General features: G+C 43.1%; 1 protein-coding gene across 2 annotated transcripts in view; it reads right to left on the reverse strand.

Annotated features, from left to right (window-relative positions):
- LOC112234140 (kalirin-like) overlaps positions 1-15,384 on the reverse strand; it is a 263,265-nt gene that overhangs the window by 119,738 nt on the left and 128,143 nt on the right. For both annotated transcript variants that reach the window (XM_024402137.2, XM_024402136.2), the window contains exons 8-9: positions 13,536-13,667; positions 10,564-10,794 (exon numbers count right to left, since the gene is read on the reverse strand). In XM_024402137.2, the coding sequence (XP_024257905.1) occupies positions 10,564-10,794; positions 13,536-13,667 (363 nt within the window). The remainder of the gene's footprint in view (positions 1-10,563; positions 10,795-13,535; positions 13,668-15,384) is intronic.

Below are 15,384 nucleotides of genomic sequence, written 5' to 3' on the forward strand. Positions count from 1 at the left end.
AGGTTATTTGAAGGTAATTAAATAATGTTCTGAGAGCATGTTCCAGTAAGACTTATAATAATAACACTGATAGCTTAGGTTAACTGTGAACTCCCAAGCACAGATAGGACACATGGAAATGTATTTGCTTAGGCATGAACACATTTCCTTTTTATTGTGACCCATCAGTGAGATACGGTTATCTATCCATGGAATTAGTCCACTGGGTCACCAGGATGGAGCTAGCATGCCATGTTTTTTTCATGCATACAAAGTTATTCATTTGAGTCTATTCAAACAGACCCAATTCCAAAAGAAAACAAGCACTCATTAAGATCAGGTGTGGCCAATTAGTGGGCGAGGCCAACACTCCTGAACACGTTTCACAAGGTAGAGGATAGAGAGAGTTGGGTTGATGCTGAGAACGGAATGGAAATGTTTTTAAATCACTTTCCCTCGAAAATTCTCTGAATGTTCCTTAAGTATTATTTTGATGTAAAGTTTATTAACGTCTTGAGAATTTAAATAACATTCTCAAAACATTACTCAAGTTTTCTTGTGGAATTTGATGGAAGGTTTCATTAACGTTGTCTGAAAACAATTTGAGGACATGATATTAAATAATATCAAGAGAAAATCTGTAGGGAACGTTAATGCTAATGTACTGAAACTTCCTCAAGTGATTGGAACAATTTGAAAACATGACATTAAATAGAACCATGAGTAAAACGTTATTCCAAGGATATGCCGCTGCAGTGGATAGCAGCCGTTTTACTCCGCTACTTATTTATTTATTTATTTTTTACAGTGATCTTAACTTTTATTTTCACCATATTTTTCTTTAACCGAAAACAGCTTCTGGAGAGCTTCTATGTTTCACGTCTAAGGACATGGATGATATATATAGTTGAAGTCAGAAGTTTACATACACCTTAGCCAAATACATTTAAACTCAGTTTTTAACAATTCCTGACATTTAATCAGAATAAAAATTCCCTGTCTTAGGTCAGTTAGGATCACCACTTTATTTTAAGAATGTGAAATGTCAGAATAATTAGTAGAGAGAATGATTTATTTCAGCTTGTATTTCTTTCATCACATTCCCAGTGGTTCAGAAGTTTACATGCACACAATTAGTATTTGGTAGTATTGCCTTTAAATTGTTTCATTTGGGTCAAACGTTTTGGGTAGCCTTCCACAATCTTCCCACAATAAGTTGGGGGAATTTTGACCCTTTCCACCTGACAGAGCTGATGTAACAGAGTCAGGTTTGTAGGCCTCCTTGCTCGCACAGACTTTTTCAGTTCTTCCCACACATTTTCTATAGGATTGAGGTCAGGGCTTTGTGATGGCCTCTCCAAAACCTTGACTTTGTTGTCCTTAAGCCATTTTGCCACAACTTTGGAAGTATGCTTGGGGTCATTGTCCATTTGGAAGACCCATTTGCGACCAAGCTTTAACTTCCTGACTGATGGCTTGAGATGTTGCTTCAATATATCCACATAATTTTCCAGCCTTATGATGCCATCTATTTTGTGAAGTGCACCAGTCCCTCCTGCAGCAAAGCACCCCACAACACGATGTTGCCACCCCCGTGCTTCACGGTTGGGATGGTGTTCTTCGGCTTGCAAGCCGCCCCCTTTTTCCACCAAACATAACGATGGTCATTACGGCCAAACAGTTATATTTTTGTTTCATCCGACCAGAGGACATTCCTCCAGAAAGTACGATCTTTGTCCCCATGTGCAGTTGCATACCATAGTCTGGCTTTTTTTCTGGCGGTTTTGGAGCAGTGGCTTCTTCCTTGCTGAGCGGCCTTTAAGGTTATGTCGATATAGGACTCGTTTTACTGTGGATATAGATACTTTTGTACCTGTTTCCTCCAGCATCTTCACAAGGTCCTTGCTGTTGTTCTGGGATTGCACTTTTCGCACCAAAGTACGCTCATCTCTAGGAGACAGAATGCGTCTCCTTCCTGAGCGGTATGACGGCTGCGTGGTCCCATTGTGTTTATACTTGCGTACTATTGTTTGTACAGATAAATATGGTGCCTTCCGGCATTTGGAAATTCCTCCCAAGGATGAACCAGACTTGTGGAGGTCTACAATTTCTTTTCTGAGGTCTTGGCAGATTTTTTTTTTTTCCATGATATCAAGCAAAGAGGCACTGAGTTTGAAGGTAGGCCTTGAAATACATCCACAGGTACACCTCAAATTGACTCAAATTATGTCAATTAGCCTATCAGAAGCTTCTAAAGCCATGACATAATTTTCTGGAATTTTCCTAGCTGTTTAAAGGTACAGTCAACTTAGTGTATGTAAACTTCTGACCCACTGAATTTTGATGCAGTGAATTATAAGTGAAATAATCTGTCTGTAAACTATTGTTGAAAAATTACTTGTGTCATGTACAAAGTAGACGTCCTAACCGACTTGCCAAAACTATAGTTTGTTAACAAGAAATTTGTGGAGTGGTTGAAAAACTAGCTAGCGCGATCTCTAATGTTAAGGAAGTCTCACATTTTTGCTCGCCTGAGTTAGAATACCTCATGATAATCTGCAGACCATAACATTTATCAAGAGGGTTTTCATCTATATTTTTAGGAGCTGAAAATATGAACACATCAATCGCCGGCTTCATTAATAAATGCATCAATGACGCCCCCCCTACACACACAGTGACCAGACTTACATATCCCAACCAGAAGCCATGATTTACAGGCAACATCCACTCTGAGCTAAAAGGCTAGAGGCTACCGCTTTCAAGGAGCAGGACATTAACCCAGAAGCTTAAAAGAAATCCTGCTACGACCTCCGACGAGCTAAGATTGAATCCTACAATGCCGGATGGAGCCTCAGACCTTCAAAAGGTTCTACAGCTGCACCATTGAGAGCATCATGACTGGCTGCATCACCACCTGGTATCGCAACTGCTTGGAGGTATGCCTCTCACTGTTAGTCTACACCTGTTGTTTAGGAAGCATATAACCAATACAATTTCATTTGATGTTGAAGTACTGAAATTCCCACAGAAGAACGGTTTCTTAACGTCCTCTGAACTGTTTGAGAAGGTTCCCAATGTCAAACCCGTTGGAAAACGTTCCTAGAACATTACCAAAATTGAAATGAAATGTAACCATGTTCGAACTTTAGAAAAGTTTTTTTTGTTAAAGTTCGTTAAATGTGCTGAACATTTTCCAAAGCCAAGCAACTTCACTGCACCATTCCCAGAAAGTTGTGGGAAGGTTGTATGCAAAATCACCATAGGACAACCACGCTCTCACCAAGCTCTAAGATACATATGGTTCTCAGATCGTTACGTGCTAGCTGGGTAGGCTCTGGCCAAAGCAGTGCACTACATAGGGAATAGGTGCCATTTGGGAAGCATCCAATGAGTCAGGGGCTTGAAATGCAGCCCGTCAACACTGTCTGCTGCTTGGCTGTGTGGCGCAGAGCAGTGCAGTGCGATGCAGCGGTCACTCATGTGCATTGCTGATAACCCCAGTCCTGATCTGCCATGGTGGAGGCTTCAATCGCTCACCAAGCCCGGCCCAGTCAGTAAGCCCAGAACAAAGGATTACGTTTTGCTTATCTACAAAATAGACCAGCCACTCAACATCACACGAAAAAAGAAGAGAGAGAGAGAGAGAGAGAGAGAGAGAGAGACTGGGGGAAGGAGGCGGAGAGACAAAGCGTCATCTTGCTAAACCGTAGACAGGCTAATCCAAACAGGAGAAAAATAACCCTTGCCAATTTGTATGGGAAAGATATCTCCGGAGCACAGTAACAGAGATTACGGGAGTCTGCAGGCTCTGATACAGTCGGTCAACTGAATCAGAGGCAGAAGCATCGCAGAAAGGTGGGGAGTCAAGGGATCATCTCAGCTCATTTTCATTGAGTCTCATTGAGTCATTCACAATCATTGATGCAGTAGCTATTCTTTCCCTTAAATAAAAAAGGAGTGGATACTCCTACTAGATGCTACAGAGACTAATGCTCAAGGACTTATTCTACACATCAGGCTACGCATCAGGCTGAGATGGGAAAGAAAGAAAAATGAAAGAAAGAGCGAACGAGAGCGAGAGAGCGAGAGAAAGAGACATGCATACTATAGCTGTTGATAGCATTCTGTGCTGTCAGACAAATAATGATGTTCATTAAACCAGCCAAAATGAATATCAATGAACTACACTGGTGTGGTTCCCTTAAGTAAACGTATATAAACTTGCGGCTCTGTGTGTATACAGTGTGTAAATTTACTAACTAAATGCATGCTACAGTCTCCTTGTATGCATCCCAAATGGCACCCTATTCCCTGGTGCACTACTTTTGACCACTAAATAGAGAATAGGGTTCGATTTGGGAAACAAACACAGTGGAGGACGGTTGTCCCTGAGGTATAGTATAAGCAGGCCTCGTCTGTTCCTAACAATATGTAATTAGTGAGCTGTAAACAAAGTCACCCCCTATCACTGAGCTCCACTCTGACTGTGGGCAGAGGGCCAGGGGCCAGACAAACACAGTGGACTCACTGGACTATACACTACAGTGTTTCTCTTTGAACCAGTCCAGCGTGGCTGTCACTGTGATGTATTCTATCTAGTACAATGCTGTATTACACAGGCTATGTCCCAAATGGCACCCCTATTCCCTATGTAGTGCCTGTCCCATAGGGCTCTGGTCAAAAGTAGTGCACTACAGTACATATCTGTTGATAAACCTCTAGTGGTGTGGGGGCTGTGCTTTGGCAAAGTGGGGGTTATATCCTGCCTGGTTGGCCCTGTATGGGGGTATTGTCAGACGGGGCCACAGTGTCCCCCGACCCACCCCTGTCTCAGCCTCCAGTATCTATGCTGCAATGGTCGATTCGGGTCAGTCTGTTATATCTGGTGTAATTCTCCTGTCTTATCTGGTGTCCTGTGTGAATTTAAGTATGCTCCCTCATATTCTCCCTCTCTCCCTCCCCTCCTGGAGGACCTGAGCCCTAGGATCATGCCTCAGGACTACCTGGCCTGATGACTACCGGCTGTCCCCAGTCCACCTGGTCATGCTGCTGCTCCAGTTTCAACTGTTCTGCCTGCGGCTATGGAACCCTGACCTGTTCACCAGACGTGCTACCTGTTGTTTTCGACTCTCTTTCTCTATCGCACCTGCTGTCTCAACCTCTAAATGCTTGGCTATGAAAAGCCAACTGACACTTACTCCTGAGGTACTGACCTGTTGCACCCTCTCCAACCACTGTGATTATTATTTGACGCTGCTGGTCATCTATGAACGTTAGAACATCTTGAAGAACAATCTGGCCTTAATGGCCATGTACTCTTAGAATCTCCAGCCGGCACAGCCAGAAGAGGACTGGCCACCACTCAGAGCCTGGTTCCTCTCTAGGTTTCTTCCTAAATTCCTGCCTTTCTAGGGAGTTTTTCCAAGCCACCATGCGTCTACATCTGCATTGTTTGCTGTTCGGGATTTTAGGCTGTGTTTCTGTATAGCACTTTGTTACACATACATTTGATTTAAATTTGATTGATAGGGAATAGGGTGCATGGTGTCTGGAAATCCACAACCTCCCCCTCCCAAGAACGCAATAGTTGGGAGTTCCATTGTCAGGGATGTCGTGGTTGATGTCGTAGAATTCCCTCCCTGGTGACAGAGTGCGTGACATAACTTGGGAGCTTTCGGTCATTCTAGACCAAAACCCGGCGCTGCACACTGCGGCAATGGGCTGGGTTGAGACGAGACTTCGAATACCTGAGAGACAGAATATTGGCTAGGGGCAAGCTGATTTTAATTTCTGGCTCTATCCCAACACACGGTTGTGGAATTGATCACTTCTCCCAGCTACTTGCACTGGACTCTTGAATGAAATCAGGACTATGTTCTGAAAAAGCGTTTGATTTTATTGACAATTTCGATATGCTTTGGGAGCGACCACAGTTTCTAGAAAGGGACGGCCTGCACACGAACAGGAGAGCAACTTAGATGCTGAGTGATAACATTGAAAAAATAATCTAAAAAAGTGATGGGTTATCAGTCCTTGCCCGAAATAGGTAACCCTCATTTGAGTCCTGTATTAATCCACATCCTCTTTGAGGCATTGACCAAATGGCACAGTTCTAAGCAATCTTATCTGTACCGTTTCAAGCCAACCCCATGGCTATTTCATATAGAGGGTTACCTACTGATCACAGCATGTTTGTGTTAAAGACTCCGTCTGATCTGAAATCCAGTAGCTGTGGCCTTCGACTGATTCATGTAAATGCCAGAAGTTAGATTTTGAAAATGGATCATATTGTAATTCTTTCTTCTCAAACTAATGCGGCCATTTTGATTATTACTGAGACTTGGTTCAAAAAAAAAAAAGTCTGTGCCAGACTTTGATGTGTCTTTGAATGAATGGATATAATGTTTATAGATCTGACAGAGCTGGCAGAGGTGGGGGTGTCGCCATATTCATAAACAACTATTTGAATGTTGCAGTGTGTATTACCACATCTGTCTTAAACCAACTCGCCTCAACCTTTAAACACCCTTAAAAACTTACTCTCTCAGATGTTATTCTAACAAATGCCCCTCCAAAGTTTACAGCCAATGGGATATTTGCTCATGAGTTCAGTGACCGTTGTCCAATCGCCTCATAACAGATGTTAAATTATCTAAATCTTGCTCATGTATTATTACAGAGAAATTATAGGAATTTTAATGAGCATTTGTTTTCCACCTGGGGCTGAGTGACTGGTGGGTGGCGTCAACTATCACTAGCTCGGATCAAGACCTTCATTGGTTTATTTCTAGCCACATATTGAACTTCCATCCTTCAGGCCAGGGGCACAACAATGTATGAATTAATGGTTAGATTAGAATATCCGTTATAATCATTGGCCAGTACAGAGAATTAAGTAAAACCACAAGTCCAAATCCCTATCTCCATCCATGGCTAATTACAGAAAGGGTTCAATATGTGAGCTAGATGTAGAAGGCTAATGTTAACTAGCTAACGTCGCCCATGAATGGAAGTGAAGCTAGCGAGCAAGCATTTTAGCCAGGTAGCCTAGGACAACAAAAAATAAAAGTGTGTACTGTATAACAGAGTGATAGACTGTTTTGTCAACATGAAAGAGAGGACGATGGCGTTGGAGTTTCTCTACAAGTAGGGTGAGTCAACATGTTTTTCTACATGCATGAACGTTCACACACGCACACACACAAATGCACACAGAAATCAGAACCATGGACAGCCACATCATGTTTAGCTTATTTTGATTGGATGAAATTGTTTTTGGTATCTTTTAGTTGTCACTGTATTAGACGAAGCATAGGTGATTAGATGATGTTGAAATGTTGAAGTTTAAATGGTGCTGGAGGTATTCCCAAGGCAATCAAACAAATGAAATGTCAGAATAGGGACAAAGTGGAGTCGCAAATCAATGGCTCAGACACGAGACGCATGTGGCAGCCTCGTCACAGACATCGACGTTTCACTTCCAGACAAACTAAACACCTTCTTTGCCAGCTTTGTGGATAACACAGTGCCACCGACGCATCCCTAGCCGTGTCCTCAGAGCATGCGGAGACCAGCTGGCTGGTGTGTTTACGGACATATTCAATCTCTCCCTATCCCAGACTGCTGTCCCCACATGGTTCAAGATGGCCACCATTGTTACTGTACCCAAGAATGCAAAGAATGAACTAAATTACTATGGCCCTGTAGCACTCACTTCTGTCATCATGAAGTGCTTTGAGAGACTAAGGATCATATCACCTCCACCTTACCTGTCACCCTAGACCCACTGCATTCAGTACTGTAGTACCCTCCAAGCTCATCACTAAGCTTGAGGTCCTGGATCTCCACCCCACCATGTGCGATTGGGTCCTGGACTTCTTGACGGGCCACCCCCAGGTGATGAAGGTTGGAAACAACATCTCCACTTCGCTCATCCTCAACACTGGAGCCCCACAAGGGTGCGTGCTCAGCCCCCTCTTGTACTCCCTGTTCGCCCATAACTGCGTGGTCATGCACGCCTCCAACTCAATCATCAAGTTTGGCTTCCCCAGTAATTTTACCCACTTTTACAAGGGTGCACTTTCCTGGGGACAATAGAAGGCCACCCTTCAGTTTTGCAGTTTTGTCACACAACATAATGCCACAGATGACTAAAGTTTTGAGGGAGTGTGCAATTGGCATGCTTACTCCAGGAATGTCAACCAGAACTGTTGCCAAAGAATTTAATGTTCATTTCTCTACTATAAGCCGCCTCCAATGTCATTTTAGATAATTTGGCAGTACGTCCAATTGGCCTCACAACCGCAGACCACACGTGTATGGCGTTGTCTGGGTGAGCGATTTGCTGACGTCAACATTTTTTTTTGTGTTTTTTAAAATTTTACCCCGTTTTTCTCCCCAATTTCGTGGTATCCAATTATTTTAAGTAGCTACTATCTTGTGTCATTGCTACAACTCCCGTACAGGCTCGGGAGAGACGAAGGTTGAAAGTCATGCGTCCTCCAATACACAACCCAACCAAGCCGCACTGCTTCTTAACACAGCACGCATCCAACCCGGAAGCCAGCCGCACCAATGTGTCAGAGGAAACACCGTTACATTTTATCCATGGCAATTTGAATGTAGAGAGATACCGTGAGATCCTGAGCCCCATTTTTGTGCTATTCATCTGCCGCCATCACCTCATGTTTCAGCATGATAATGCACGGTCCCATGTCGCAAGGATCTTTACACAATTCCTGGAAGCTTAAAATATCCCAGTTCTTCCTTGGCCTGCATACTCACCAGACATGTCACCCATTGAGCATGTTTGGGATGCTCTGGATCAACGAGTGTGACAGCGTGTTCCAGTTCCCGCCAATATCCAGCAACTTCATACAGCCATTGAAGAGGAGTGGGTCAACATTCCACAGGCCACAATCAACGGCCTGATCAACTCTATGTGAAGGAGATGTGTCGTGCTGCATGAGGCAAATGGTGGTCACACCAGATGTTGACTGGTTTTCTGATCCACACCCCTACCAACCGATGCATATCTGTATTCCCAGTCATGTGAAATCCATAGATTAGGACCTAAATCATTTATTTCAATTGACTGATTTCCTTAGATGAACTGTAACTCAGTAAAATCTTTGAAATTGTTGCATGTTGCGTTTAATATTTTTGTTTAGTATAGTATGGCTTAGAACGCGTCTCAACCAATCACAAGGCTTGTTTTGACTAACCCGTTGTAGAACGTCACTTAAAAAGGTATCAGGAAAGACTACCCAGCCCATGGCTATGGAGGGGCACCTCCTACCAGATCAGCTGCTTCAATGAATGGTGAGATCCATCGCATTCACTTCTTCTGTGTTTAAGCTGCATCTCAAACGACACCCTATTCCCTAAGTAGTGCACTATATAGGGGATAGGGTGCCATTTGGGATGCAGCCCTAAAGTAATGTTTGCCTCGGTGAGGGAGCAGCGGGCTCGTTATCAGAGTGAGAAAGAGGTAGGGAGAGGAGGAGATGTGAGAGGGAGAGGAGAGGTATTCACCCAAAGGGAGCCATATTGAGAAAGGAGGAAGGTGTGAGAGACGTTGAGTGACTTGACCGAGCAAGCTGATTTGCTCACTCACACATACCCTATTGAACACGAACACGCACGCACGCACGCACACACACACACACACACACACACACACACACACACACACACACACACACACACACACACAAGCACTAGTGTGTTATATTACACAACATTGCTTTTTTTAGACCATTGAATCCATGGTAAAATGTTCCAAGATTATGCCTAGTAATTATTCATGAAGTTTGTGAGGTAAGTGAGGCTTGAATCAACAGTGCTCCAGTGTCCCTGGTGGATTGGTTATGCATGGTTTGGCTTTTGGCTGATCAGAGGTCCGATCTTGATTTGGCTCAGAGACTTGGCTCAGTGCTGCTGTTGGAATTATTAGTGTAATGTATAGGGAATAGGGTGGAATTTGGGACACACCCACAGCCTGTGCAGCTTTCTCTCTCTCTCTCTCTCTCTCTCTCTCTCTCTCTCTCTGTTCTACAAAATGGCTAATGCAAGGTATGCTAACTGTACTTCTGGGCACTTTCCCAAGCAAAAAATATTAAGAGGAAAAGTACAGACAACTGTTGACAAATCTCCTCTTTCATCACGGCGCTTGTTTGAAATACGGATTCCTTTTACGAACCAGGAGTCGGCACAGAGCCAAATGAACAGTGAGATGTAAACAGTGGGATTTTGCTGCAGTAAAATGCAGTATCAGGGCAATGCACTGTGCTTTCTAAAACGGGTTAAAAGAGAAAAAAACTAAAAGACATTGAGATTGACGCCAAGACCTACTCACCCTCGTACTGTTACTAAACTAGCGTGTCAGAAAGAATTGACACAGGCTGAATCCTTTATCTCCACAACTCCCACGACCCTGACAAGAGACTGAAGAGGTGGCGCCCCAAACAGATGCCTGAAGATACAGCCTTCCATTTACACCGTGTCCTAATCCCTACAGTGCCCTACGTTCATATGTGTATGTGTGTGTGTATGTGTGTGCCTGCGCATGGCGACAATTACCTGTTGGACGTCCTGTTGGAACACACAGAGCTGTAGCCTCTGGTGCAGGCGGACTTTGCGGTGCTGCCAGATGCTCTCCAGGCGTCTCTGGTGGTGCAGGACCTCGTGGACCACGTCCAGGATACAGTGGACCGCCTTGGAGTAGTTGGCTGTGGCCGTCAGAGACTCTGAGTTCCCCGGGCTCAGTGGTCTCTGGAGGACATCCAGTAGGGCCTTGCCGTCCTGACTGACCTGGTGACAGAGAGAGGGACATGACATTAGGAGAGTTGCATACCTGAATCGGAAATCTTGGTTGGAGGCTGCACGGATTTCTTGCATATTCCATATTCCTTGAATCCAGGAATCCTCCAACTGGCATTTATGGAAAACCTGGGAAGTTAGGGAAAGTTACCGCCCTTTAGCGACTTTAAATCTGCATGAAATAACAAAGACTTGTCCGAAAAGATGCATATCGAAGCCTGTCATGTCAGTCAAATCTTTGTTTCATTATATGGAAAGAAAGAGCGAAGGAAAATAAGGATTTTTTGAATGTCAGTTCCTTTGCTAATCATCTCTCTTCTGATCAAATCCAGTCCCGGCCTGTTCTAGCCGTCCATGTCTGATACTAAATCAAGCCGTGCAGAGCTGTAATTCCTTTCCCAATGCAAATTACTAAATTATATGCAATTTGGGTGCATGGGGATGGGTATTGTTTTTGTCATCTGTGGCACAATATGGAACCAAAAAGCCAACCCTTTCTTTTTTGTTGTTGGATCAAACCAGAGACGTTTATAGCGACCTTTTCAGAGACGACACGGAAATAAAACAAACAAGCACAAAAGTCAGTGTGGTGCAGAGGCATCTAGTGAACTGCGACACAAACCCATCATCATACGGGATCTTCTGTGGGGAGTCAATCTGACTTGGATGGACAGTGGTCCACGTATTACAGGCCACGTGTCACACAAGGTGCAAGTCAGCTGGATTTAATGTGGTGGGAAAAGGTCCTATTTGATGCAAAACTGTAGGTACAATACATAAGCATAGTCGAAGGTTAAAAAAAAAAGAAAATGGTCCTGATCGAGTTACAGTATGTGTCTGGTCAGGTTTGATTGAAGGACTTACATTTAATTTCAGGGCAATATTTCAAAGCGATGTACAGCGTACATCCATGTTTAGACTGCTTGGGATCATGTTTAGATAACTTATGATGGTCTTTGAAAAAACCAAAACCTCATGCCATCCTTGAAAAGATATAAAAGGGTCATTAGCACTGTGGGAATTCTCCTTGAAAGCTATGTGGTGGGATCTTAAACTAACAAAGAATGAAACTGTAAACCAGATCTTCAGTAAGTGTAAAAGTGCTATTCCACTTGTAACGTAACGTACAGTTGAAGTCGGAAGTTTACATACACTTAGGTTGGAGTCATTAAAAGTCGTTTTTCAACCACTCCACACAGTTCTTGTTAACAAACTATAGTTTTGGCAAGTCGGTTAGGACGTCTACTTTACGCATGACACAAGTAATTTTTCCAACAATTGTTGACAGATTATTTCACTTATAATGCACTGTATCACAATTCCAGTGGGTCAGAAGTTTACATACACTAAGTTGACTGTGCCTTTAAACAGCTTGGAAAATTACAGAAAATAATGTCATGGCTTTCGAAAGCTTCTGATAAATGATGTCAATTAGCCTGAGTCAATTGGAGGTGTACCTGTGGATGTATTTCAAGGCCTACCTTCAAACTCAGTGCCTCTTTGCTTGACATCATGGGAAAATCAAAAGAAATCAGCCACATTCATCTGTACAACAAATTCATCTGTACAAACAATAGTACGCAAGTATGAACACCATGGGACAACGCAGCCGTCATACAGCTCAGGAAGGAGACGATTTCTGTCTCCTAGAGATGAACGTACTTTGGTGCGAAAAGTGCAAATCAATCCCAGAAGAACAGCAAAGGACCTTGTGAAGATGCTGGAGGAAACAGGTACAAAAGTATCTATATCCACAGTAAGAAAGAGTCCTATATTGACATAACCTGAAAGGCTACTCAACAAGGAAGAAGACACTGCTCCAAAACCGCCATAAAAAAGCCAGACGACGGTTTGCAACTCCACATGGGGACAAAGATCGTACTTTGATCGTACTCTGATGAAACAAAATTAGAACTCTTTGGCGATGGAAAGGTGGAGGAGGTGGAGGAAAAAGGGGTAGGCTTGCAAGCCGAAGAACACCATCCCAACTGTTCTTTGCTGCAGGAGGGACTGGTGCACTTCACAAAATAGATGGCATCAGGAGGCTGGAAATTATGCTGATATATTGAAGCAACATCAGTCAAGGAAGTTAAAGCTTGGTTCGCAAATGGGTTTTCCAAATGGACAATGACCCCAAGCATACTCCCAAAGTTGTGGCAAAATGGCTTAAGGAAAGAAACAAAGTCAAGGTATTGGAGTGGCCATCACAAAGCCCTAACCTCAATCCCATAGAACATTTGTGGGCAGAACTGAAAAAGCGTGTGCGAGCAAGGAGGCCTACAAACCTGACTCAGTTACACCAGCTCTGTCAAGAGGAATGGGCCAAAATGCACCCAACTTATTGTGGGAAGCTTGTGGAAGTTAAACAGTTTAAAGACAATGCTACCAAATACTAATTCAGTTTATGTAAACTTCTGACCCACTGGGAATTTGATGAAAGAAATAAAAGCTGAAATAAATCATTATATTATTCTGACATTTCACATTCTTAAAATAAAGTGGTGATCCTAACTGACCTAAGACAGGGAATTAAATGTCAGGAATTGTGGAAAAACTGAGTTTAAATGTATTTGACTAAGGTGTATGTAAACTTCCGACTTCAACTGTATCATATTAAATGGATGGACACCAAAAACATCCCAAATCATACAAATGGCCTTGAGACCAGGTTGTACTATAAACCAGTATTTAGTTAGTGCTGTAGCTGAGTCAGTGTTGTGAGGGTGTCTCACCTCAGTGTAGGCCTGGGTCACCTGTTCATAGAGGGTCTGGTGGTGGTGGATGGCCAGCTCCAGGTCCTGCATCTCTGAGGGCAGCCCCCCTTCACTGCATATCTTGCACCAGGCCTCCACCCCAGCCAGGAACTGCATGGACACAGGCCAGGAGACATATTCACACAACAGAACAGAGTCAAATAGACCAATCAACAGAGCAATGTGAGTCATTTCGTGGACAGAGACGGGAAGAGAGAAGGCATGGGAGGAAGGCAGGCCAGGAGGGAGGCAGGGAGGAAGGACGGTATGGAAGCAGACAAGGCATCTTTACAAGAGGTAACCCTGGATCAGAGGTAACCCTGGATCATTGGCTAAGTGCTTTCTGACAGGCAGCAGTATCCCCCCGTGCACACCTGAAGCCCCAAACACTCAGCATCATAGTAGCTGCTGCCAAGGCAACACAGGTCTATCTTAACTACCTCTACACCGCAACGGGCAGCAGCCGACATTCCAATCTCTCTCAGATGGCCTGAAGTCTGACTTCAGGAATGGTGATATCTTGAGATTTCATGCAAATCTCCCTTTCACATGAATACGTGCTTTACACAAAGGTCTGATTTACATGCTCAGACTTCAAGTTAGGATTCAGAAATTATTCAGACCCCTTGTCTTTTACCACATTTTGTGGTGTTATCGCCTGAATTTAAAATGTATTAAATGTAGATTTGTCTGACAATGGCCTACACACAATACCACATGATGTCAAAGTGAAATTATATGTTTCGAAATGTAAAAAAAATGAAAAGCTCTAATGTCTTGAGTCAATAAGTATTCAACCCCTTTGTTATGGGAAGCCTAAATAAATTCAGGAGTAAACATTTGCTTAACAAGTCAAATAATAAGTTGCATGGACTCACTCTGAGGGCAAAAATACAGTTTAACATGATTTTTTAATGACTACCTCATCTCTCTACAACACACAGTGAATTTCCAACATAGATTCAACCACAAAGACCAGGGCGGTTTTTTAATGCCTCGCAAAGGACACCTATTGGTAGAAGGGTAAAAAAAGCAGACAATGAATATCCCTTTGAGCATGGTGAAGTTATTAATTACACTTTGGATGGTGTATCAATACACCCCATCACTACAAAGATACAGGTGTCCTTCCTAACTCAGTTGCCGGAGAGGAAGGAAACCGCTCAGGGATTTCACCGTGAGGCCAATGGTGACTTTAAAACAGTTACAGAGTTTAATGGCTGTGATAGGAGAAAACTGAGGATGGATCAACAACTGTGTTACTCCACAATACTAAACTAATTGACAGAGTGAAAAGAAGGAAGTCTGTACAAAATAAAAATATTTCGAAACATGCATCCTGTTTGCAACAAGGCACTGAAGTATTACTGTAAAAAAGAATAATCCTGAATACAAAGTGTTATGTTTGGAGAGAATCCACTACAACACATTACTGAGTACCACTCTCTATATTTTCAAGCATAATGGTGGCTGCATCATGTTATGGGTATGCTGGGGAGTTTTTCTGGATAAAAAAAAATATCGTATGGAGCTAAGCACAGGAAAAATGCTAGGAAAACTTGGTTCAGTCTGCATTCCACCACACTGGGAGATTAATTCAGCTTTCAGCAGGACAATAACCTGAAACACAAGGCCAAAACTACACTGGAGTCGCTTACCAAGTAGACAGTGAATGTACCTGAGTGGCCGAGTTACAGTTTAGACTTAAATCTGCTTGAAAATCTATGGCAAGACTCGAAAATGGTTGTCTACCAATGATCAACAACCAATTTGACAGAGCTTGAAGAATGTTGAAAATAATAACAGGCAAATATTGTACATGCCAGGT

Source organism: Oncorhynchus tshawytscha, linkage group LG03, assembly GCF_018296145.1.
Source record: "Oncorhynchus tshawytscha isolate Ot180627B linkage group LG03, Otsh_v2.0, whole genome shotgun sequence".
In the NCBI taxonomy this organism is placed as follows: Eukaryota; Metazoa; Chordata; class Actinopteri; order Salmoniformes; family Salmonidae; genus Oncorhynchus; species Oncorhynchus tshawytscha.